This window comes from Centrocercus urophasianus, unplaced genomic scaffold, assembly GCF_019232065.1.
Source record: "Centrocercus urophasianus isolate 14NV4802_14NV808 unplaced genomic scaffold, USGS_Curo_1.0 seq_648, whole genome shotgun sequence".
Taxonomy (NCBI): domain Eukaryota; kingdom Metazoa; phylum Chordata; class Aves; order Galliformes; family Phasianidae; genus Centrocercus; species Centrocercus urophasianus.
Window position 1 is genome coordinate 48836 of NW_024885253.1, and position 23042 is coordinate 71877.

General features: G+C 48.5%; 1 protein-coding gene across 2 annotated transcripts; it reads right to left on the reverse strand.

Annotated features, from left to right (window-relative positions):
• Positions 1 to 994: 994 nt before the first annotated feature.
• Positions 995 to 21775, reverse strand: LOC122170217 (meiosis 1 associated protein). 2 transcript variants are annotated; one of them, XM_042836903.1, is made up of 10 exons: positions 21689 to 21775; positions 18269 to 18561; positions 13457 to 13639; positions 11945 to 12122; positions 6560 to 6733; positions 5079 to 5229; positions 3836 to 3977; positions 3131 to 3337; positions 2443 to 2598; positions 995 to 2148 (listed from the first exon to the last, which is right to left on the reverse strand). In XM_042836903.1, the coding sequence occupies exons 2-10, from the start codon at positions 18515 to 18517 to the stop codon at positions 2008 to 2010; spliced, it is 1581 nt and encodes a 526-aa protein (XP_042692837.1). In that variant the 5' UTR covers positions 18518 to 18561; positions 21689 to 21775; the 3' UTR covers positions 995 to 2007. The 2 variants fall into 2 exon arrangements, with proteins under 2 accessions (XP_042692837.1, XP_042692836.1); XM_042836902.1 differs by lacking the exon at positions 995 to 2148 and having other exon boundaries at positions 2193 to 2598.
• Positions 21776 to 23042: the final 1267 nt, after the last annotated feature.

Below are 23042 nucleotides of genomic sequence, written 5' to 3' on the forward strand. Positions count from 1 at the left end.
TTTAGTCCCTTTTCCCTCTTTGTGAGTTTCTCCTTTGTCAGCCTCCTTTCGTTCACAGCAAGCCATCAGCTGCTGTTGATGTACCCTTTCCTACTGATAGAATTACCCGAGTAATTTCTAAATGAGTCATCAGATCAGATAAGGAGGGAGGGGATTGTTTTATCTGCTTGGTTTTTCACATTATCAGGTTAGCATGCTGGAGGTGAAACCATTTGTGTGCATTACTGCCGTTTGTTTCTGGCCACTTCTCAGTTCCTCACCTTCTGAGCTTGTTTGTTAAGGACTGGTGAGGACTGGCCATCTGCAGGCACGCACACCCCAGGAAATGCATCTCCCTGTGCTGCTAGGGATGTCCACCCTTCCCTCCTGGTACTGCCCCGAGCAGCTGCCTGCATACTGCCACCTGCCCAGGCATGGGGAGCTGCCAGGGCATGGGAAGCTCAGATGCATGCAGCAGAAACCAGCAGCAAAGGCACAGAGCAAGATGGGGAGTGGTGTGTCTGGGCTTTGTGCTGTGCTTGAGTCAGGCTGTGTGCAGTTGTTGATGGCACAGCTCCCACACAGACACAGAAAGCAGCATCTGGTTCATCTCTGTCTCAGCAGCAACTGTGTGGTGCCCTTCCTTGGCCTCAACGCTCGGAGGGGTCCTGGTGCCCTCATCTGAGACTACAGCACGCATTGTACTGTAGGGATTCAGGTATCAGATGAGAACACTACTACAAGAGGTAAATAGGGTCTTGGCACCTTTTCTTCCGTTGGGTGCTTTACCATCTCAGTGCACATCTCATGAGTGGGTGGAAAATAGGTAGCAATCAGAGCCTGCTCGTGAGCTGTGATCCTGGAACAAACAGCTGGCTCTGTCCTGCCGCTGCAGTCCTTGAGGAAGCACGGTGCTGCACTGCGCCCTTGGTCAACAGCAGCCGTTTCTCAGGAAACAGAGGTCAGTGCTATGATTGCCACACACTGTAAGCACTGTAGACCACAAGCAGTAAGGTAACATTTAGCAAGAGGACTTTATTTTGAAACAGAACGTTAGAACAAACTACGTGGAACACAAATCCCTGTTTGTGAGCAGTATCCAGGAAGCCCAGTGATGCTGCCCCACATTGGTTAAGTTGCACTGTCCTCAGCTCCTGCTCTGGCAGCTGTCCTATGGATGCACTGAAAAACTGGGGCTCACTCAGCTCTCTGGAAAGCTGCGGGCAACTCCCTGTATCTGGGAAGCCTTGCCAAGATGTATGGCCACGCCAGCTTGCAGAACAGTCTCTTTTGTGCAGATGGGCCATAAGATGGTGTGCTTCAAGCAACAACTGGCAGGGAGAAAGGTACTGTTCTGAGGTCCAGCTGCAGTGGGTTACTGCACTGTGCAGGAGTCGGCCAGGACACGGCTGCTAGCCTGGCACTTCTGCAAACTATCCATGAGCTCAGGAGAGGGACACAGACACCACTGTGGAAGTCGGCAAATCAGCATTGGAACAGATAGTGCTGCTGTGGGAGACAGCATTCTCCAAAAGCCCTGTTTTATGCTATTCAGAACACTCTTTGAAACCTTCTGCAGGATGAGGGTGGCTTGACGTTGCTGTACAGCCCAACTTCCCCACCACGCTACCTTGCAGTTTTTCTGCATTCACTGACGGCAATCTGTGGTTTGTGGGCTGCACTCGTCTGTTCTAGAGAACGTAATTTGAGGCTTGTTGGTGATGTGTGCTGAAATATCAGGTGTTGTAGGGAACAGCTGAACAGCAAGAGGCCAAGAAACCCTGCATACTGCCACCTGCCCAGGCATGGGGAGCTGCCAGGGCATGGGAAGCTTCACCAGGGAATGGTGAACCAAGCTTCCTGCCAACTGATTTAGTGACAAACAAAACCATAAAACGAGGAGCAACAAACAACGGAAAGCACCCATCTGACCTCAGCCAGGCTTCACTGTCTTGCCTGTCTGCTTCTGGCTCAGAAGCCAAACCATTAACTGCTTGAGACGGGTGTTAGCAGTGCCATGGGGTATCTTCAGTGCAGGATCTTGTCATCCTCTTTGGGAAGGAAGGAGAGTGCGCAGGAATCTCTCCTCACTCCTGCTGGTCTGAACAGTTGGGCAGGAGAAGGAGCCATCAGGAGGGGTGCCACTGTGGCTTTGGCTCTGCTCTGATGCTGCAATGCAGGGATGAAATATTAATGTACCTTGTGGAAGGAGGGGTCAGCTTGTCCAACACTTGGCTGCATGCTGCCTCAGTGTGTTTGCCAGCTGTTCAGCACGCATCTTCTCAACAGCACAAGCTCCACTCACCTCGCCGCTTCTGCAGCTGTAAGTGAATGCTGCCCCTGCCATATGTGGCCTCCCTGTCCCATCAGGGTATCGGGGAGCTGCCCTCTTCCCTTCTGCAGGAAGCAGATCAGGAGCACAAGACAGAGGCTGTCTGTGGTGGTCAAAGACAAAAGCCGTACCTGCTTTGGCTGATGCCGCTCCGGTCGCTGCTCCCTGGGCTGGGGCTGCTGCCTGTGCAGCGGTCTGTACAGCATACTTTTCAGGTATTTATAGAGGTTGCTTTTCAGGTGTAAGGGATTATAAGTAACTTCCACTTCTAAGCTGTTCAGGGCACTCTGCTCGGACAGAAAAAAGGCAATTAGATGTGCCAAGAGGAGGACTTATTATAATCATTATTAGTGGCTGTCTTTTTTTTTTTCTGGGGGAGCATTTTTTGCAGGGATGGCTTTGTTGTTTGCAGGAAAACCGTAGAATATATTGTCTGCTGAAAAGAATTTTTGGAGTGCTACATCATATTCCACCTGTCAGTGGACATTTTCACAGCTGTTCTCTCCTCTGTTCACCTGCTAAGACCTATAGCAAGAGCCCTGCCCTTCCTGACATCACCTGAAGCAGAGGCAGAAAACTCAGAAGAACATGTGGATGCACAGCATGAATTGCAGAAGTTTGAATCTATCAGAAGAAACAGAGATACCTTATGTGTTGATTTATCTTGTGTACAAAGGACCTACTGTAGTAAGGGAGATAAATACAACTTCAGTAGCATTTGCATGTTCTGTGCAAGCAGGCTGACTATAAGCCTGATTCCCTGCTTCTATAGCTGGCATTTCTGCCACAGGTTTTTGTGTAGGGTCATCGATGACTTACCTCTATAGCACCCTGTACTCTCTCAGGATGCTCAGCAGAGAGGGCTGGGAAGGCTGATGGCATCAAGAGCTCTCTGGCAGCCACTGGTTTGACAAGCAGAGTGGCAGAGTCAGAAGGGACAATGATGTAGTAGGAATGCACCACAGTGTTCCAGCTTGGACAAGTGTTGTGTGGCTCATGTTTGGCCAAAAGCATCCACTTCCTTTTCTAAACAGCAAAAGCCAAAACCAACATGTAAAATGGGTAACAGCTGCTTCCTTCAGCACATTCACTGTGAGATCACCGCTACTACACAGCCACTGCATGGTGGCTGAGGAAAACCCAACTTTCTTCAATGAATGCAAGACAGTTCTTAAGAAAACATCCACGTTTAATTTAAGACTTGTCAGTAATGGAAAGTCCTCCACATCTCAGAGCCTTGGTTAACTATTTTTACAGTTAAAAATACTTGCCCAACTCCAGCCCTGATTTTGCACTTTCTAGCCCCATTTCTGATTGGCAAGAGTGCCTGTTTGATGTGTTGCAGGTTCTTTGCCATAGTCATGGTGACTGGAAGGACTTACAGGCCCAACCCTGGCACATGAGAAGAAGCCATATATTTTGAACATATTTTCAGGCACAGGCTTGAAAGACCTTACTGGGTGCACACCAACAATTCCTTTCTGTGGCAATCCCTCCCCATGAGACTGCGATTTTTACACTCACCAAAAGACTGTGACATAGAGCATGGAAGCTGTGCTGGTTTAGCTCCAGTTCGTCCCAGTCCAGCTGCCAGCAGCTCGTGGGCTTGATGATGAAAGGCAGTCCGTACAGTACAGACTCACAGACCCCTTCAGACTTCAGAGCTCTATAAACAAACAGCTCGTCTTCAGCACAGCCAGCCTGAAACTGCCAAGACTCCGCAGGGGGGAGATGAGCTCAAGCAGCCATGGTTGTAACAGCTGCAATCCTGCTACAAACAATATCTGTAGCCACAATGAAGCCCAACTGAAGTAGGGAAAAGTCCAATTGCAGTGGAAAGCCTGCAGGGCTTTGTTGCTGATGGACACTGAGTTTGGCACCCTCCAGCATGCTGCCAGGTTCCACTGTATTTCTTTTGTCAAGAGTATGCCCTGGAGCATATTCAGTCTTCACACATTTTGAATACAAAGCAGACTAGTAATTTGGCCTCTTGGGCAATAGATCACCCTGGCAGTTACATCTCTCCCTAAGTGATTTTAGCATATTATGGTTTTCCTTCCCTTCAACTGCTCCTGCACACAGCTAGCGTCCCACTTTAAGGTCCCTTCCGACCCAAGCTATTCTGTGATTCTGTGATTCACAATTACTAAGACTCTTCAAACACTGACAAGCTGAGAATCATTTCGGGAACAACCATACAGGAAGAAGTTCAAAAATCACACCACATTTTTACTAAAAACAAACCTTCCTGTTATTTTCTGTGCCTACCAGCAGAGCCTGCTGATGGGAAAAGAAGACAAATTCTTATCTGCAGTCCCTCAGAACTGTGAAGCTTTCACTGCTTTTTTGCCTAATAGTCAAGTAAAGAGATCAAGCTCTAGCAGCCAGTTAATTGCTGCAGCCTCTTTTAGGTAGTGCTTTCACTACCTAAAGCATATATGGAACAATGGCCACAACCTGTAGGGCTTCACACTGGAAGGAATCACTGCTGCATGCATAAAATCTATGCTTTTAAACTCATAAAGTGCTAGCATTATGGTGACATCTTTTTAGACTTTGCACACCTGTCAGCATGTATGGGATGTGCAAATGCATCCTGCCAAGAGGTACAGCTGCTGGGAATGTTTTAGCCCAGAGTTTTCCTTGCTCTTTGAGTCCCAGGCACTTTATGTTGACATTCCTGGCCCCTAGTTGAAATTGCACAGAAAGCATGAACACTGTTATACCAGCATTCCAGCTATCGAGCAAAAGATGCAACAGCACTTACTTCACAACCTGGAGTTTATACAGCATCGTCGCTGGCCAGGCTGTCATCTGGCAGGGTGAGTTTAAATCAGCTGTTCTCAGGGTGCCATCCGTTGTCCCAGAAAGCAGAGCTGGGTCGAGCAATCTTTCTTGCAAATCACACTTCAGACACACTGGGAGAGGGAGATGGGTTTAGATTGGTGGAAACAGCACTGTGTAGCACACGACATGCTCAAGCCACTTACAAACAATAAGTTAATATTATCTAGCAACTGCAACTATGGAGTGAATAATAAAATCACAAAAATCCCTGTCTGGAAGCGACCCACAAGGACTTTTACTCCAGGCTCCGCTCAGCTCTACCTAAAAATCAAGCCATGTCTCCCTGGAAGAGCAATGATAAATCCTGTGAAACAAGGCAGCACGTTTTGCCACTGGATAAGCTGTCATCACATAGTTTGGGGAGAAATACTCCACGCTGAAGATAGCAACTCTACTGTCACAGGGTGTACAGCTGCATACGATTTCTCTGGCCTTCCAAAGAGTTCTTCAGTGTGGGAAGGTGAAAACAACCTGCTGTAACTTGGTTTGTGTCACTAGCTATAACAATTCAGCACATCAAATGTGAAATTGAATGTTATGATGAAGAAACATTCACCTTTCAGAAACAAAAACCACAATAATGTGTGCTCTGGAGGCCATTATGGTGGCTACTGCACAAATAAAGTCACACTAAGCCTTCTGACCTGCTTGCTGAGCATGTATCTGCAAGAGCCCCACCACCTCCGTGCTTCTTTTCCAGACCAGAGCCAGCTTGCAGACCATTAGCAGAAAACAAGTGTGCTTCTGCTGCCTGGCAGTGAGAGGCAACACATGAGAGACAGTGGAGCAGCATGGAAGGGCTGCTGGAAGAGCACATGCAGATTGCCACGGCAGCACAATGGTGGCAACGCAGCCAACAAACCCTTATGGGAAGCATCTGTGTCTGCTTACTTACCTGAGGAATTGTTAGGAATTTGGACTTAAAGGGGAAAAAAAAAACAACACACAAAAAACCTCAAACACCAATAGATAAAAATATGTGCCGAGCCCCTTTTAAAAACAACCTTAATTTAAGTGCTCTGGCACGGACCCATATCATCAAGCATAAGGAACATAATTTTAGAGCCATAAAGCTGAGGCAGAAGGTCTCTGGCACTCAGTAAGGCCCCTTTTACTTTGACCCAGTGGCCATAAAGTCACATCCTCTCCAAAGCACATGTTTGCTGCAGAATGGAGGTGAACTGTAGCATCAACAGTCATGGGACACAGCAACCCTGACACACACTCTGAGCAGGTGCCTAAGAGCCTGACGCAACAGAAACTACGGAGAGCTTTCAGTGTCGCCCCGAGACCCTACTTGAGTCTAAAAATGAAGAGGAACTTGTCCAGGACGGGCCTGGATAATCGTTAAGGTTGTGGGAGTCAGGAGCTCTCTGCAGAGAGGGAGAGAAAATGCCGTACTTAGGGTTGGCTTGGGTGCAGTGCCACAGCTGAGGCCTCCAGACGGAAGAAGAAGATGCAGATGTTCCCTCTCTGAGCCACAGTCATGGAGCCACGTTTTAAACAGCATCTCCAAGCTGATGACATTATCCTCTATGGTTTGCAGATCAATGTCCATTCCAAGGATTGCAATATCTGCAGGGAAACATGGGGAAACGCACGCAGACATATTTTCAGTCATAAAAATGAACATTCTTCTGCATTTTGCACTGCACTTTACCCCTCCAGCTCTTCAAATGCCTTCAAACAGAAATCACACAAATCTCAGCACAGCACTGCGACACCTGCCCTCTTAGAAGAGCTTTGCTATAAGCTGAAGGTTTGTATAAGAAATCACAGAAACTGCAAAACAGAAATGCTACTGTAGTTAGGAATTTTGTAGAGTGACAAACTACTCCTCGTAAAGAAGATGAACGTTGCTTTGCAATGCAGACACAACTACACTGCTAAACACCATCAGTACCAGGAGCAGCTAGACACAGAACAGAAGTAAAACTTGACCTGGAACTGAAAGATGTGAAATGAAAGGATGTGGTTCAGTACATTACTGCTGAAGTGCTGCTTGGTAACAGCAATCACAAAGCAGAAGATCTTTGCAGATAAAAATACACAATTCTTCAAAATAAATTAAAAGGAGGTGTTAACAAACAACAACAAAAACCCCATAACACTCCCACATAATAACCCAAAGTGGTGTCAAAGAAGCTGTCATAAAGTCTGGCATATTCAATTAATTTAAAAAAGATAAAAAGTTGGAAAAAGTGGGAAAAAACAGAGTCTGATAACCAACTCGCAAAACCTGTATGATGTGTCTGAAACACAGCCTTCGTAACCACAGGAGAAACAGCCTGGTAGCATTAATGGTGCACAGAACTGAGGTGTGAGACCAGTATTCCAGGACAAGGAGTGGGTAGCAGGAAAAGCCCTTTGTTGCAAATGTTTATTAGTTCAGCTGACGATTGAAATGCAGCTCTACGTTCATGTGCAGTGGGAAATGTTTTCTTGATGCATTTGTATTTATGGGTTGCAAACATAACACTGTGCATCCTCTCCTGCATTCAAAAAAATGAGATGGAAATTTATTAACCTCCCCTACATAATGAATAGTATAAAATCGATTAAAGGGCTAAAATAATGGCTGTGAAGTAATTCCTCAGCTGTCTGCAAACTGCAACTCGCAGTGTGGCCATCAGATGACGACGGCCAACTCACTGCTTCCCCTTGCAGCCCTGAGGGAGGCACTGGGTTGACGCAGGCTGTACTTCTGCAGCCCCCCCCACGGGAGGTGCCTCACATTGCCTTTGGTGCTGAGAGCTTTTCAAGTCCCAGTCTGGCTGCCCTGGGCTGCAAGGTCTTTTTTTTCCTGTGGCAGCTCTTGTATACGTATGTATCACAGCATCGCAGCATCACAGAACGGTAGGGGTTGGAAGGGAGCTGCAGAGCTCATGGAGTCCAACCCCCTGCCCAAGCCGTTCCTACAGCAGTCACACAGCTCGGCATCCAGGCAGGTCTGGAACATCTGCAGAGCAGGAGACTCCACCACCTCCATGGGCAGCCTGTTCTAGTGAACAGTGGGACCATAGAGACACGTTGGGACCCATAGAGACCCATTGAGACCCATAGAGACACGTTGGGACCCATAGAGACACATTGGGACCCATAGAGACCCATTGAGACCCATAGAGACACACTGGGACCCATAGAGACACGTTGGGACCCATAGAGACCCATTGAGACCCATAGAGACACGCTGGGACCCATAGAGACATGCTGGGACCCACAGACTCCCCCCCTCCCTGCATGCTGTTCCATCGCTCCTCCCCTCACTGCACAGCCGTTCCTTCGCACATTGCTGCACAACTTCCTATGCTGCATTTCCAGCCGTTTCCCCTCGTCCTGTCTCCACTCCCCACTGAACAGAGTCCGGCCTTGCCATGCTGCCCCCCACACCTCAGATATTCACAGACCTGGATCAGCTCCCCTCTCAGCCTTCTTTTCTCCAGGCTGAACAGACCCAGCTCACTCAGCCTTTCTCCATAGCAGAGATGCTCCAGGCCCCTCACCATCTTTTGGCCCTCCGCTGGACTCTTCCCAAGAGATCCCTGTCTGTTTTGTACTGGGGAGCCCAGAACTGGACGCAGTGCTCCAGATGAGGCCTCAGCAGGGCAGAGCAGAGGGGGAGCATCACCTCCCACCGTGCCTTGTCCCAGTCTTCTCAATGCTTGTGGAAATTCGAGTTGCTCCCTGGAGCAGTGCTGGAGGATACCCCAGGCGGAGCAAATTCCTCACTGTTCTCTGGAGACAGCTCCACGTGAGCAGTTATCACCTGTCAGTCTCTGGCCCGATGGTAGGATTCGAGTTCCAGTTTCCCTGCAGAGTGCACTGATGTGGAGCGTGCACTTGGAGAGCCTGCTGGCTGTGCTTCAGCTGTGACAAATCCATAGTTTTCTTAGGCTTCGCTGATGCAGATGGCATCAGCAGTACAGAAGACAAAGCACCTGGAAATTGTGTCATTCAATTTGACAAACAACGTGTACACAGGTGACAAGGGGAATTACCTGTGTTTTGAATGACAGTGTTTTGGGGCTGGTAAATATTCTAGTTCTTTACTCAGTAAATATAAATATATATACATATATTACATTTCTCTAATGCATATGTAGCCACTTACACATCTTAAGTTAGCACAATAGGTGGCAACTGTAAAAATAAATTCATTGGATTCACTGCATCTGCAGGAAGATTGGGGTGGGATGCCGACCCCTATGAGTGATGGCTGCAGAAGTCCTCGAACGCTGGGTATGCAGCACCATTTATTGGCCAGCTGTCTGCAGAGAGCAGATAAAAAAGGTTCCTGGGCCTTGCAGAAGATGGACTGCGTTCATAAAAAAGGTATCGGTGCTTGTTTTTTGCTTTCTCAAAAGACAGAGCCAGCATCTCATAAATATTAGCTGCCATTTGCAAATGGTTTGGCAACATCCAGACGCTTTAAGTGTTCATAATGGGGTGGAGGAAAGAAAGACACAGCAATAATTCCCATCTTATCCATTAGAGATCAGTTCACTGCATCCCACTGATTACAGACACACACTACTCCCATTGCAAAAGCCTTATGTATTGGTCTCTTTGTGGGATTTATAGTCTTTGTTCCAGTCTGCAGTCTGCTAAGCCCTAATGTTCTATCACTGAAGAAGCACCATCGGTTTAGTTGTCGTCCCACAGAAGATTTGCTTTGCTGTTCTGAAAACCCAATCCTTACTTCTTGTCAGATGGTCTTCATGTAGAATTGCTACGTTCTGTATCTCTGTTTATTTTTTCACTCCAGATATTGAAAAGGGCTGCACAACTTCACTTTCAGAAACAACAGTGGGAGTTTGCATGCTAGAGCAGCCCCGTGGTCAAGAGGCAAAGAACATCTCATTTTTTGGTGACTCCTTTTTCAAGGTCTCCCTGCACAGTTCCGTGCAGCATCAGCACATTGCAGAGCCCTGCCAATAATGCACCTCACCTAAGAAGTCAGCATCTGCAGCCACCTGAAATGATCCCTTCTGTCCATATGGACTGGAGCAGTGTTTGCTAAGAACACCTCAGCCTCAGAGCTGTGGGCAACAGTTTCTTCAGAACCGTTTTGTAACTCACAGTTCTGGTGCCCTTGGGGCTCAGACATACTGAAGTAATTGTAAAGCCATGTCAGAGTGACAGAGCCTTGGTCCTCTTCCTTGTGACCCAGAGGTGGTGGTGCTGATCAGGTAAAACAGACCTGCCCTTCTGGCAGCAATGAGGAGAGCTCTCTCCAAAGCCCCTGGTCCAAGCAGGCAGCCTAGAATAAGCAGCTCAGTCTCTCTGATGGAGTCCTTCCTTTCCAGGAAGAAAGATTTCAGCAGGTAGGAAAAAGCCTGCTGTGTGTCTCAGAACTTGGTGACAAAGCTCAGTACTGGATTAAGTCTAGCCAGCAGGCTAGTGGGAAGCAGAGGTGGCACAGAGCAATCGTTGCCTGTGGCAAAATGCAGCTGGTATGTGCTATGAGGAGGGAAAAGCAGCAAAGCTCCTGCTATTCAGGAGTTACTTTATCAGCCTCGAGAAAGAGCTGAAGTAACTGAAGAGATTTGAAAGTTAGATAAAAAGCAATATAGAAAATAAAAGTGGCACTGTATGCACTGTACAGGCTTCTGCCAGTTAACTGCTGCAGTACAGGACTTCTGGGTACCACCTCACAGGTTTATGGAGCTCAGCATCATTTGCTGTACAACAAAAGGCTCATAACAGCACCTCATAGTAATTTCTTGCTTTGAATTTCTCATTACTATAGCTTAAATTCTTTCTGCTGAAAACTCTCAGATTAGTGGCAGCATTCTATAAAGATACAGCCAGGAAAAACAGCACCTAGGGCCTGAGGTGAACTACCTCCTTCATTAATGAAACACGGGGTCATGTATGCAGTGGGCAGCACCAAAAGGAATCTGTGACCTGCCTCAAACAGCCCCAACCCCTGCTCTGCCACGGGACCAGAAATGTGCCACTGCAACCTGGAAAGAACAGCTAGAGGCAGTCAAGGCAGCAACATCCAGCGCTGCTTATCGCTGCACAGAAAAGTGCTGCCATTGCTGGTAACTGGCCATGCTCTAACTCTGCAAGGCACCAGGCCCAGGTTTATGGAGCTTGTTATCAACCTGCTGTGAGAACCTGCTGTGTGAATCAAGGCTTGTTGGTCTGGACTTGAAGTGCGAATTAGCAGCAATGGCCTTAAAATGGAGACCTGGACTGAGAAATAGAAGCTGCTGGCTATAAGGAACTCACTGATGAGTGCTTTCACTGTTTACTCAACAAGTATAACCTTAGAGCCTGGGAAAAGCTGCCTTAAGCATTGGAAAAAAAAAAAAGGGAAAAAAAAAAAAAAAGCAGCAGCAAAGCAAAGACAACAGTGACAAAAAAAGCTGATCAACAGTACATTACGTGATGTGGTTTGGAAATGTAACTCCTGCAGGCATACTGGAGTATGCAGTCTGGGGGCAGAACCTGAAGGTTAATGCTCAGCAGTATGAGTTCTCAGCCTGTGCTGTTCTCACAAATTCTGCACTTACTCTCTTTAATTCCTCAATAAAGCTCTACTGCACAATAAGTCAATTTTTAGTAAAACCTAGAGAAGAGCTGCATGAAATCTACATGCTAAGTCTACCCAAATGCAAGAAGGCACCCTGAGAAATGCTGTGGTACAAGTTTATTGTTGTTCTCCAGTCTCAGCAGCTCCCACTTGAGTGACACCAAATGGCACAAAGGAAGATGGTAGGTATTGGACAAAGGCAAGAAGCAGTGCTGTCCAAAGCCATGAGTTTTGCAAGTACTCACCACTGCTGCTGGGCTCTTCTGCTGGCGTGCACTGTTCCACATCCTCTGGCTCCAAAAAGTCTCTCTTCAAAACCTCAATGACTTGTATTCTTCTGAGACTCACAAGGTCTACATCTTTTAGCTTCCTTTCCAGCTGCTCAACAATTTCTTTACCTGACTGGCTCGTCAAAATTGTGATCTGAAACACAAATCACAGTGCAACAGCTGCTTCTGACTCTACTCCTCCGTTGGTAAGCAATGATGTTGGGCTGCCTCCTGTTTGAATAAGGTGCCAATTTGATGGAAGAAGCATATAATCTATTTGTAAAGAAGACCTAAACACGTCGCTTTTTTAGCCTTAGCTCTTGTGAGAGCTGCATGTAAAGGGCAATGAGAGAGACAATGTATGCATGGGAGGGCTTCTCCCTAAGCTATCCTGAGGGAAAGCACCACTTCCCATTACAGCACCAATCCATATTTCAAGTAGATCAAATCTGGCTGTCTAACTTAAAGGCTGAATAGGAATATAGATGTGTACAGCAATACTAAAACGTGTTTCCACAGCAAAGAACATCTTCTCTTTTCAAATGCATCTCTGGTGTTTGGCTCTGAAGTACTGAAAGAGAAGAAAGATGGTGGTCTCCTTTTGGGATATACTGAAAATGGTTAACAGGGACTGTCCTTGAAGTGGAGGGAAGCTGAACTGTCTACAAGAGACCACTGTCTTCTGCTGAGCTATAGACAAACCATTTGTTACACTAATACACCTTTATCTAATTAAAACCATGGATGCATTTCATCTACAGACTATCACATCCCCTTTGCCCTTTTCAGAACCTGAGACACATAAGCAAAGGCCAGTGAGAGGCCAGGAGAAAAACGTCCCTCAAAAAAAGCTACTGTGACTTCACTTTACTACACTTCCTCAAAATAATCTCTTAATGCTAGTATACTTCTCAGCTGTACAAAAAAAACAAACCAAAGTCTGCTGGGGACTTGAAAAAAGCTTTCCATCCTAATGCAGCCCATGTTTCCTGTCCCCATTGCTGTGGCTTCACTGATGCTCCTGCTTTTGTCCTTCTGAAGTCATGAGACTTCCATCCCATCTTCCATGAGACTCCCTCTGTTTACAAGCAACAAATCTAGGAGGGCATCTTTCCTGCTCGGCTCTCCTGGCACCTGTACCAGAGACAGCTGGTTGTCATTGTATCGATGTGTACGAACACCCAAAAGGAGGGTGCAAAGAGGATGGAGTCAGGCACTTGTCAGTGGTGCCCAGTGCCAGGACAAGAGGAAACAGACAGAAACTGGAATACAAGATGTTTCATCTAAGCATCAGAAAGCACTTCTTTACTGTGCAGGTGATGGAGCACTGGCACGGTGCTTTAAAGCCTCCCTCTGCATGTGGGTCCTGGGTACCCCTGCTCCAGCACAGGAGATGGGCTAGACAACCTCCAGAGGTGCCTTTCAACCTCAACCATCCCATGATAGGCCGAAAGGAAAATCACCACCATCTTCCCAACGTTGTCTTACCTCAACAGAGCTATTTGCTGAGCCTCCTGCTGCTGTGTGCCTGCTGTATTGTTTGAACTGCTGCAATCCATCCTGCACGGCCTGTACCACTCCATGTCCCCCCTGTGGGAAGCAGCCTTCTCTTGACAGTGAGCGGAGCTCTGAAATACAGGCTTGAACTCGTGCAAAGTTCTCCTTCAAGTGCTGCAAAACAAAACTCAGTGACATCGGAAGACTGGAAATGTCAAAGTTATCATATGAACTGTTTTTCCATGATGTGCAAAGAAGCTTTTGCATTACCAGCAGTGAGATGAGACTGGGGTCAGGAGTTTTGTACTTCAAAGTGGCTTTGTAAAGCTGTGAACAGTGATGTGAATCTAAACCAGCTGACTGCAGCAGCACGCATGAATGTTCCCCACATTATCAGCTGTCTACGTTGCCCACTGCGAGCCAAAATGCTGGAATTCTGGCCCTCTCCTCTGACTGGATAATACAGAGGCAGAACTTGCAATGATGAATGTGAGCACAGAAACACCTGGGTAGTCTGGTAACCCCTGACAGTTACAACAGGTCACCACTGCCATATCCATAGTCCTTGCCATATCCATGGTCCTTCATTTATCAGACTCTGGCCCTCTGGGACCTGCGCACAAATGCTTGGGTCAGACTGCACCAACATGCTCAGGAGGTGGCTCCACACACCTTGGGTAGCAGGTCCAGAGCTGACACCAACGGGAACAGCCTCAAATGTGTCCTTTATCATTCTTAGTATCATTGTATACAGCAGCTGTGTGAGGGGAAAGAACTGCAGAAAGCGATGGGGTTTTTCCACAGGACTTCTTCTCTTGGGAATGCACGACTGGGCTGTGGTATGACCCAGTAAGACATGTGTTAAGCTTTCCTAATTCTGTATCTGCACATGCACCACAACAATGCAAATCATTTTTCCCAAAAGATTCCCAAAAGAGCAAATCATAGAATCATAGAATAATTTGGGTTGGAAGGGACTGTAAGATCACGTAGTTCCAACCCCATTGCAATTGGCAGGGACTCCTGCAGGTGACCAGGCTGCCCACAGCCCCATCCAGCCTGGCCTTGAATGTCTACAGGAAGGGGCAGCCACAACCTTCCATCAAATGTTGATGGAAGGTCCTACTTTAAAAAGGAGCTACCAGAGCAAGTGTTAGAAGACAAAATATATCCCAGAGTCGTCATTTGTAAATGTTTGATTCCTTCAAGCTGCTGCACCAGGGTCAGCTGGTCAGACTCCTAATGGAAGATGAACATCATGCATGCACAGATTATTAACCTCATGTGCTCCACTATGCTTCCTGTCGTTTTTGTGTACTGGAGAATACTGGGCCATATTCTCTCTGCCTGACTTAAATTACCTTTAGGCCATGGCTGCCAAACCCTTATCTCACATATCACAGTGAAGAATGATAACGAATGATAGCAAAACTATTTGTAGCAATACAAAGCACTGCTGCTAGAAGTCACGTTCATTCAGCAGCTCCTGAGCATTATGGCTTACAGCACGGCCTCTCAGGATGTGCAGTGCACCACGTGGCAAAGGTGTGATCATAGGCAGCTCAGAGGGCTCTGCAAACAGGGTGGAGCAGAAAGGTGGGGCGACCCAAACCTCTCTTTGGAAAGGTGATGAGCAGGTTTAAAGCAAGTCACCACGCTTTGTACTGGCTGTACTCTAAATGCAGTAAATGCCTGAACCATTACCTCAGCTCTTCTGTGGGCTGGTAACCATGGGTACATGCACAGAACAGGGAGCCACAACGCCCTTCACAGCGCTGCAACAAAATTCCCTGCAGTTCAGATGCCTGCCCTGCCACCCTGGGAGGCGGCTGCAGCTCACAAAGGTGCAGAGAAGCTGCCTCAGCTCCAGTATTGCTCCTGTGTCAGAGCAGGGCTCAGCTGCTGGGCAGCCAAAGTCCACAAAACTTGACTCCCTGACACCCGCAGAGCTGCATTTTTTCTGCATCTGCACAGTACTTCAAATGTGAACTTGGGCAGGTGTAAGCAAGCTGCAGTTTCAACTCTGGAACATGCCTGGGACATAAGCTTGCAAATTCCAACTGGGATGGCTAACTCCATTCTAACTACACCCCTCTTCCAGTCAAATGACACTCAGCTCAGTGCCAAAGGCTCTGAGATGTGTCTTGCCATGTGATATTGCCCCTTTGTTACACAACTCCAAAGACTCCCAGTTTCACAATGTGCAGCAAAACATCTTCATCTGCACCACTGTGCTACTTCCAGAGAAAAGTACCAAAACCAGGGAACACACCTGGCTGCAAGCCAGGGGAGCACTTCCTCCCATGTCCCTTCACACGTCATACCCTCCCTCGCTTCACCTTCTCAATCTGACTGTCCTGCAGTGGATGTCTTTCTCTTGTTTCTTTTCCAGTACTTTCAGTGATGCTCTGGATGCAGTGCTGGTCTGCTGCCCGCCTTCTGGGAAAACTGTGGGAACAGCACCCATCGGGTGGAGGTGCTCCCAGTCCTTACTGACTTGTACATCTAACATTTCTGTCCCTTTAATGATCACTTCCCCACATGTCAACATCTGCTGTCCTCCATGGTATTTACTTTAGTTCTGGTCTTTCTCCCTTTGGCATTACCTCCCCCTTCCCAGGGACTTGGTGGCGTCTGGCTTCTACAGGTGAACAGTAGGAACACGTGCCTTAAGGGCACTCCCAGGTAAGACCAAGAAAAGGGCAACCATGTTTGACACTTCCTTATGTCCTCTCCCAGCCTCTATTTTCAGCTCTGGAGGTTTTCTGACCTCATAAGATTTGCCTAATAAGCAACCTTCGACATAGCTCTACCTTGGTTTCTCACTGAGAACAAGCAAGCTGTTCTCTAGCTAGATCAGAAAATCATCAGCAGTACATGTTGTTGGCAGCACAGAAAAAGCAATGCAGCTTCAGTATTTCTAGATGAGGGTGAAATGCAACAGATATTCAGCAGACAGATATAAATCTGCTCCTGTTATCAGAGGCTGCAGAGGAACAGATTATTAACAAAAACAGATCCATCAAAGATAGCCATCCTACTGTACTTTACTGTCCTAAATACAGAAAAGACAGGGGTCTCCTGGGTCCAGCAGGGGGCCACACAGATGACAAAGGGCCTGGAGCATCTCCCTGTGAGGAAAAGCTGAGCGAGCTGGGTCTGTTCAGCCCTGAGAAAAGAAGGCTTGGGGACGATCTTATTAACATCTATGAGCATTTTAAGTGTGGGAGTCAAAGGGATGTGGCTAACCTCTTTCAGCAGTCTGTGGGGACAGGACAAGGGGAAACAGCCATTATCTGGAGCACAGGAAGTTCTGCACCAACATAAGAAGGAACTTCTTCCCAGTGAGGACGATGGAGCACTGGAACAGGCTGCCCAGGGAGGCTGTGGATTCTCCTTCTCCAGAGAATTCAAGACCCGAGAGATAGCTCAGCAGGCAGAACTAAGGAAAGCTGGGGAGAAGGGAGCAGGATTTCCTCCTGCAGTCATAGAGTCCATGCCTGGAGCCACGGGGTCCCGCTCCTACCAGTGGTGTGCAGCACTGCTCAGGTCTTTGGCTGAGAACTGCCTGCACCACAGCACAAACTTTCCCAGCAAGTCTCAGAGGAACACAACATGATGGCAAAAGAGTTGATGGCGTTACCAACCAAGCAGGAAGAGGCATTTTCAGCACTGCTGAGGATGGTACCGAAATGTAGCATGAAATCTCAGTGACCACATTCTGAATCGACTTCAAAGAAGCCAGAAGAGTGAATACAGATAAGGGCTTGGGAGTCAAGGGGCTGTAAAAATGTGTCACACTTATATTTTGCTCGCTTCCATTTTGCAGTTAGAAGATTACAAGGAAAGCTATTTGAGGAAGAAAGAATATGGTACAAGCAGGTTCTTCAATCTAACCAAAAGAGGAAATACATGAACAAACCCCTGGAAGCAAAAGCCAATAAATGCAAATTAGTTACCAGGTGCAAGTTTCACAGTGACAACGATTAACTAACGGGAGAAATAATTAACAGAAGTAGCGCATTCTCCATCTTGTAATCTGCATCAACGACCTGAATGTAGGGACAGGGTTCACCTCCAGCAAGTTTGCTGGTGGCACAGAGCTGAGGGAAGCGGCCAGCACACCAGAAGGCCATGCTGACATTCAGTGAGACCTGGGCAGGCTGCGAGTTGGGTGGAGAGGAACCTGCTGGGGTTCAACATAGGCAGCGCAGGGCCCTGCACCCGTGGAGGAGCAGTCACAGAGCCTGCAGGCTGGGAATGGGCTGCTGGAGAGGAGCTCTGCGGAGAAGAACCTGAGGGCCTTGATGGCCAATGGCTGACCACGAGCCAGCAGTGTCTCCTGGTGGACACGAAGGCCAATTGGACGCTGGGGTGCATGCACAGAGTGTGGCAGCAGGGCAGGGAGGTGCTCGGCCCCTCTGCTCTGCCATGGGGAGACCACATCTGGAGTACTGGGAGCTGCTTCATTGGGGTGGGTGGACTAAGGAAGCTCCAGAGGAGCCTTGCAGCCCCCACGGTTGTGTGACCGTGTGACTCTTGGAGAAGTACAGCAGTACAGAAGGGAACAGTACAAAAACTCATTTATGCACAAGGGCAGCTTCACAGATTGAAAACATGAGACTCCTCCTTACAAACATCATTCTCTCAGAAAATTGACCTCTTCCATTAAGTCTATGAAGCTTTGCTCTTTGAGAATAATCAATTATTTAGACACAAATGAGCAGTAAATCAGAACTTCCTTCACCGAACTGCACTGCACTCACGTTTGTGAGATCCCGAGAGACGTAATTTCACACGTACCACAAAGGGAAGCAAACACTCCTGCTGGTTCTGCACCAGATAGAGGCTCAGCAAGGGAATGCGGCAGGGACCCGTCAGACTGCATGCCAAACACAGAGAGTTTTCCAGGGCTTCGGAGAGCACGGAGCAAGTGTTGGCCCAGGAAGGTGACGTGACGTCCACAACGAGGATCCGCGACGGCTGCTGGCTGCACGCTTTAGGAGCTGGAAACGTCCTCCGTGTTTCTGAGAGTAACCTTCTGCAATTCATGGCTTCTGTGCGCCGGCAGTGGATGAGCACTTATCCGTCAGCATCTGAGCAGAAAAAACAAACCATCGCAAAGAGTGAGACTTCCCATTCGCCAGAAAGTGACCTGAGATCACAGCAGACAACGGCGAATTGCGCTTCTGTGCCTTTCGTCACAGCATTTGTCCGCAATATAAACCCACACAGAGGAAAAGGAACGTGCATAAAGTCAGGAAACAAAAGGGCTCAACTAGAAAATAAAGAAGCACAGAAAATATGCAGATGTAATGGAAGCAGTCAAAAACATTGCTAGCAGAGCTCCCCCGGCCCGTGGGTGAGCTGTGTGACACCATCCCCCGCACAGCTCAGGTTCATGGCAGGAAATCTCCAGCACAGCAGTGCTCTCCAGAAGCTGCTGAGTAAAACTCGGAACTTGCTGCTCCCGTTTCTGCAGTGGCTGCATAACTGCCCATACATTTCAATATGAATTAGGACAAATTCCTCTTTCTCGTGGCTGCGTAACCCCCCGGAAGGTTCTCCAAATCTTGAAACTGCCCCTCGTGTGCATGGCAAAGCTCTGGTCAGAACCCAGGGCTGTGTGCATGGCTCCTAACTGGTGTGCTGTATTTGACATGCAGCTCTCCTCTGTTTGCCAAGGAGAAAAGCTGCGATCTCTGACTGCCCCCAGAACTTCACAGTAAGAACTTCTGCAGGCCTTGAAAACAGCAAGAAATGCATTTCCATCTGACTGAGGCATCATCAGAACAACAACTGTATCTCTGGGCTGCTTGTCAGTGATGGCAAAACAGAGAGGTCACCAATTTCATTTAAAAACTGGGGCTAACAATTCAGAACTGGTGGAAATGTTTTCTCTTTGGCGTGCAAATGTGCACATGTTGCTGTGACTGGTGATCTGACACAGCATACTGGAAAGTGAAAAGCTGTCGGACACCATTCCAATCACTGTCTCTCCTGCAGCTCTGCATTATGCTGTAGAGTTTACTGAATTTCCTCCCTAATTCTGGAAAAACATTTGGCTGTCTGTATTTTTGTGTGTGAAGATTTGTGTCTCTGCAAACCAGCGCCTCCTCAAACAACGAAACAAAGCTCATCCCACAGTCACAAATGCACAAAAGTTGGCGCTTTGGTTTGCCTTCATTTCAGACGGAGAACGGAGCCTCGATGCAGAAAAACGCTCCATTTTCCTGGCTGGAAACGAAGTCTCTCATTCTCGACAACCTCACAGCACTGCGCTTGTTTTAATCCGCCCCAGTTAAATGGGCCCTCGGCAGCTGCAGGCTTTGTCAGCTGAAGGAGCTGTGCTTCTTCACGCCGCGCCGCCTCAGTCTCTGCTGGCACTGCTCCCAGCGCCACGTGCAGCTCTGCGCAGCGCCTGACGCGCAGTGGGAGCTGCCATCGCTCACAGCTCTGCTCTGCTGGGCCGCGCTGGGCTGGGGAATGGAAGAACTCTGCACAACAGCCTGCAGTTCGTGGCAAAACATCATTGAAGTAGCAAATAATGGACAGGGAGCCGCGCCGAAGGCACTGCGCCGTAATTCGGTGTGCTGAGTGACAAGCGCTACCTCCAGCATCTGCTGTGACGTCAACTTACTGCTTAATGAAACAGAGCTCATTAACTGCCACGGCTAATTGCTGAGGTTGATGCACATTCCGCTCAATGCAGGCATACGTTTTTCAAGGGCAGAAAGAAAATCGTGCCACGCTGGGAGAGCTGTGGTTACTGACAACACTCTGTTGTTGCCCATCATCCCGTGGGCCACGTTTGCTTCACTCATGCAAAACTGTCAAACAATATCCAAGCCCACAAGAGCGTGAGTGGGAGCACTCGAGATTGCAGAACATGAAAAGGATCAATCTCAGTCTTCTTTCTAAGGTATAAGGAAGTAAAATGCTTGGATTTGCTTTATTCTACATGGGAAGGAAAACCCCACAGAAATGTGAATGAGTTGAAGTGAATAATAGCATAAAGGGTAATGAAGCCCAAAGGACTCGCTCTGACAGCGGTCTGTTTACAGAGAAGCAGACACTGAAACCAAGAAAACCTCAGAATGTGATACTAATGAGTACAAACTGTTGGCAAGGACAAGCATAGAGAGTGGAGAACAGAAGGCACCAACAGTGTCAGCCAACAGGTCTAAGAAACATAAAAACTTCCCTACGCTGCAACAGAAGAAAAGACAAACTGGAAGTAGTATGCATCTGGTATTAATTTATAAGCATAATATTTGATTTAACTAAACAGGAAAAGTGTTCAGTCAATATTTTGATGTGCATTTAGAAAAATGTACTGATGACTAATTAGCCTTTCTGCCATTCGTGGCTACAGAGGACACTACGTGCAGCTGCAGTTTATCTGCCATGCCTGGACAGGAAGACATTCCTTTATTACGGTTCTACTTGTACTTAATGGTCTTTTCCCACCATGATAACTCTGTGGTTCTATTTAAAAAGGTCAGCACGAACAGAAGAACAAAAGCAAAATACAGGAAGAGTTAGCAAATAGTCAAGCTGCTGAAATTATTCAAGATCCTATGTATCAGGAGAACCATTACAGAATGCCCTGGGTTGAAGAAGACCACAATGCTCACCTCGTTCCAACCCCCTGCTGTGTGCAGGGTCACCAAGGGACACACAGGGATACATAGATCCCCATAGAGACCCATGGATCCCCCCACAGGGATACATAGGGACCCACCGATCCCCTCAGAGACCCATACAGACCCAGAGATCCCCATGCAGATCCATAGAGACCCACTGAACCACAGAACGGCTTGGGTTGAAAAGAACCACAGTGCTCATTCCAACCAGCAGCCCAGGCTGCCCAGAGCCACATCCAGCCTGGCCTCGAATGCCTGCAGGGACGGAGCATCCGCAGCCTCCTTGGGCGGCCTGTTCCAGTGCCTCACCACCCTCTGGGGGAAAAACTGCCTCCTGATATCCAACCTAAACTCCCCTGGCTCAGTTTAAGACCGTTCCCCCTTGCCCCACCACCATCCCAACGCCCGGCCGCGGGCGGTGGGGGCAGCAGGGAGGGCGGGGACACTGGGGGCTGTGCGGACTCGCCACGCGCTGGGCGCCGCACGGAGCCGGCCTGTGGCAGCGGTGTGAGGCACTGAGCCGGGTCAGCACGCCGGGCTGGGGCACAGGAGCCCCGCGCGGAGCTGCGTAGGATACCTGCACCGCCGTCCTGCGAGCGCAGCGGGCGGCTCTCGGTGCTCATTGCGTCCGGAGCTGTGCCGCCGGGCTGGGCCAGAGCGCACACGGCGCCCGCTACGCACACTGCACTCATAGCGCACGCTGCGCAAACTGCGCCCGCTACGCACACTGCGCTCATAGCGCACGCTGCGCAAATTGCGCTCGCTACGCACACTGCGCTCATAGCGCCCGCTGCGCAAACTGCGCCGGCTACGCACACTGCGCTCATAGCGCACGCTGCGCAAACTGCGGCCGCTACGCTCACTGCGCTCATAGCGCACGCTGCGCAAATTGCGCTCGCTACGCGCACTGCGCTCATAGCGCACACTGCGCTCATAGCGCACACTGCGCCGGTTGCGTACAGCTCCGCACGGTGCGTGTGAGCAGACCGGCAGTTGTGCGTTACGGAGCGGCTGTTCTGCCCGTCTCTTTTCCCCCGTTAGGAAATGCGTGTTGAATGGAAAATACACGCTTTGTTCAGAAGGAGTTTCAGTCTAAGAATGCTGGAGACACCGTGAATCAGACTGAAGAAGAGCAGATCGATGACTGGAAGCTGCTTGATGATTGAAATGATTTAACTGCTGAAGTTAAATCAGTTCTTCAGGGAACGCCTGCTGGAGTCTCTGAATCTGAGCTGCTACCACTAGTGAAGCTGCGTTCTTATTTAGATTTATTACAGGCTGGTAGTTTCCTGGGTCATCCTTTTTACACGTATTAAAAATGGCTCCGATGTCTTGCTTCTGCTCTCCGGGAACTTCACCCGATTGCCACTTTTCAAATATCATTGAGAGCAGCTTGGTGACAACATCAGCGAAATCCCCCAGGACTCTGTGTTGTATCTCGTAGGGACACACAGACTTGTGGACGTTCAGGTTCCTCAGAAGGTCCTGCAGCTGATCTTTGCTCACACTGTGTGTGTGGGGAGGTATTGCAACCCCAACCCCTTCTTAGCAAACATAACATTTGAGGGCTATGCGACGAGCAGTTAACAGAGAAGACAGAGGTGAAGAAGTTGCTGCGTCCCACAGACTCTGTGTCTGCTGTTAGCAGCTGCCAGCAAGCAGCAGTGTGCACAGCACACAGCCACGCTGCTCTGAGAAAGGAGCATTACAGTGCATGCCTGCAAAAGAGGCACCACCTCCAGGGCTCACGAGTGGGAAGTGCACTGCTGGGAGAGCAGCAGACTGAGCTGAGGCCAGCGGCACTCAGCACAGAGAGCTCCTGGCCTCGGGGCTCAGCTGTTCTGACTTGCTGGAAAATATTCCCCCAGACTTCCAGTTTTGCTCCCAGTAAGTTGGTACCCTGTTCCGCTTACTTACTGTGCGTCCCGAGA

Bases quoted from the DNA above. Each gene is read 5' to 3' on its own strand.
- LOC122170217 (XM_042836902.1), bottom strand. From the start codon at position 18,517: ATGAATTGCAGAAGGTTACTCTCAGAAACACGGAGGACGTTTCCAGCT. The intron at 5,230-6,559 runs GTACGGCATTTT...TCCCTCTCCCAG, and splicing joins TGCACCCAAGCCAACCCTAA to TGTGTCTGAAGTGTGATTTG. The intron at 3,338-3,835 runs GTGAGTGTAAAA...TTTGCTGTTTAG, and splicing joins CTCTATGTCACAGTCTTTTG to AAAAGGAAGTGGATGCTTTT.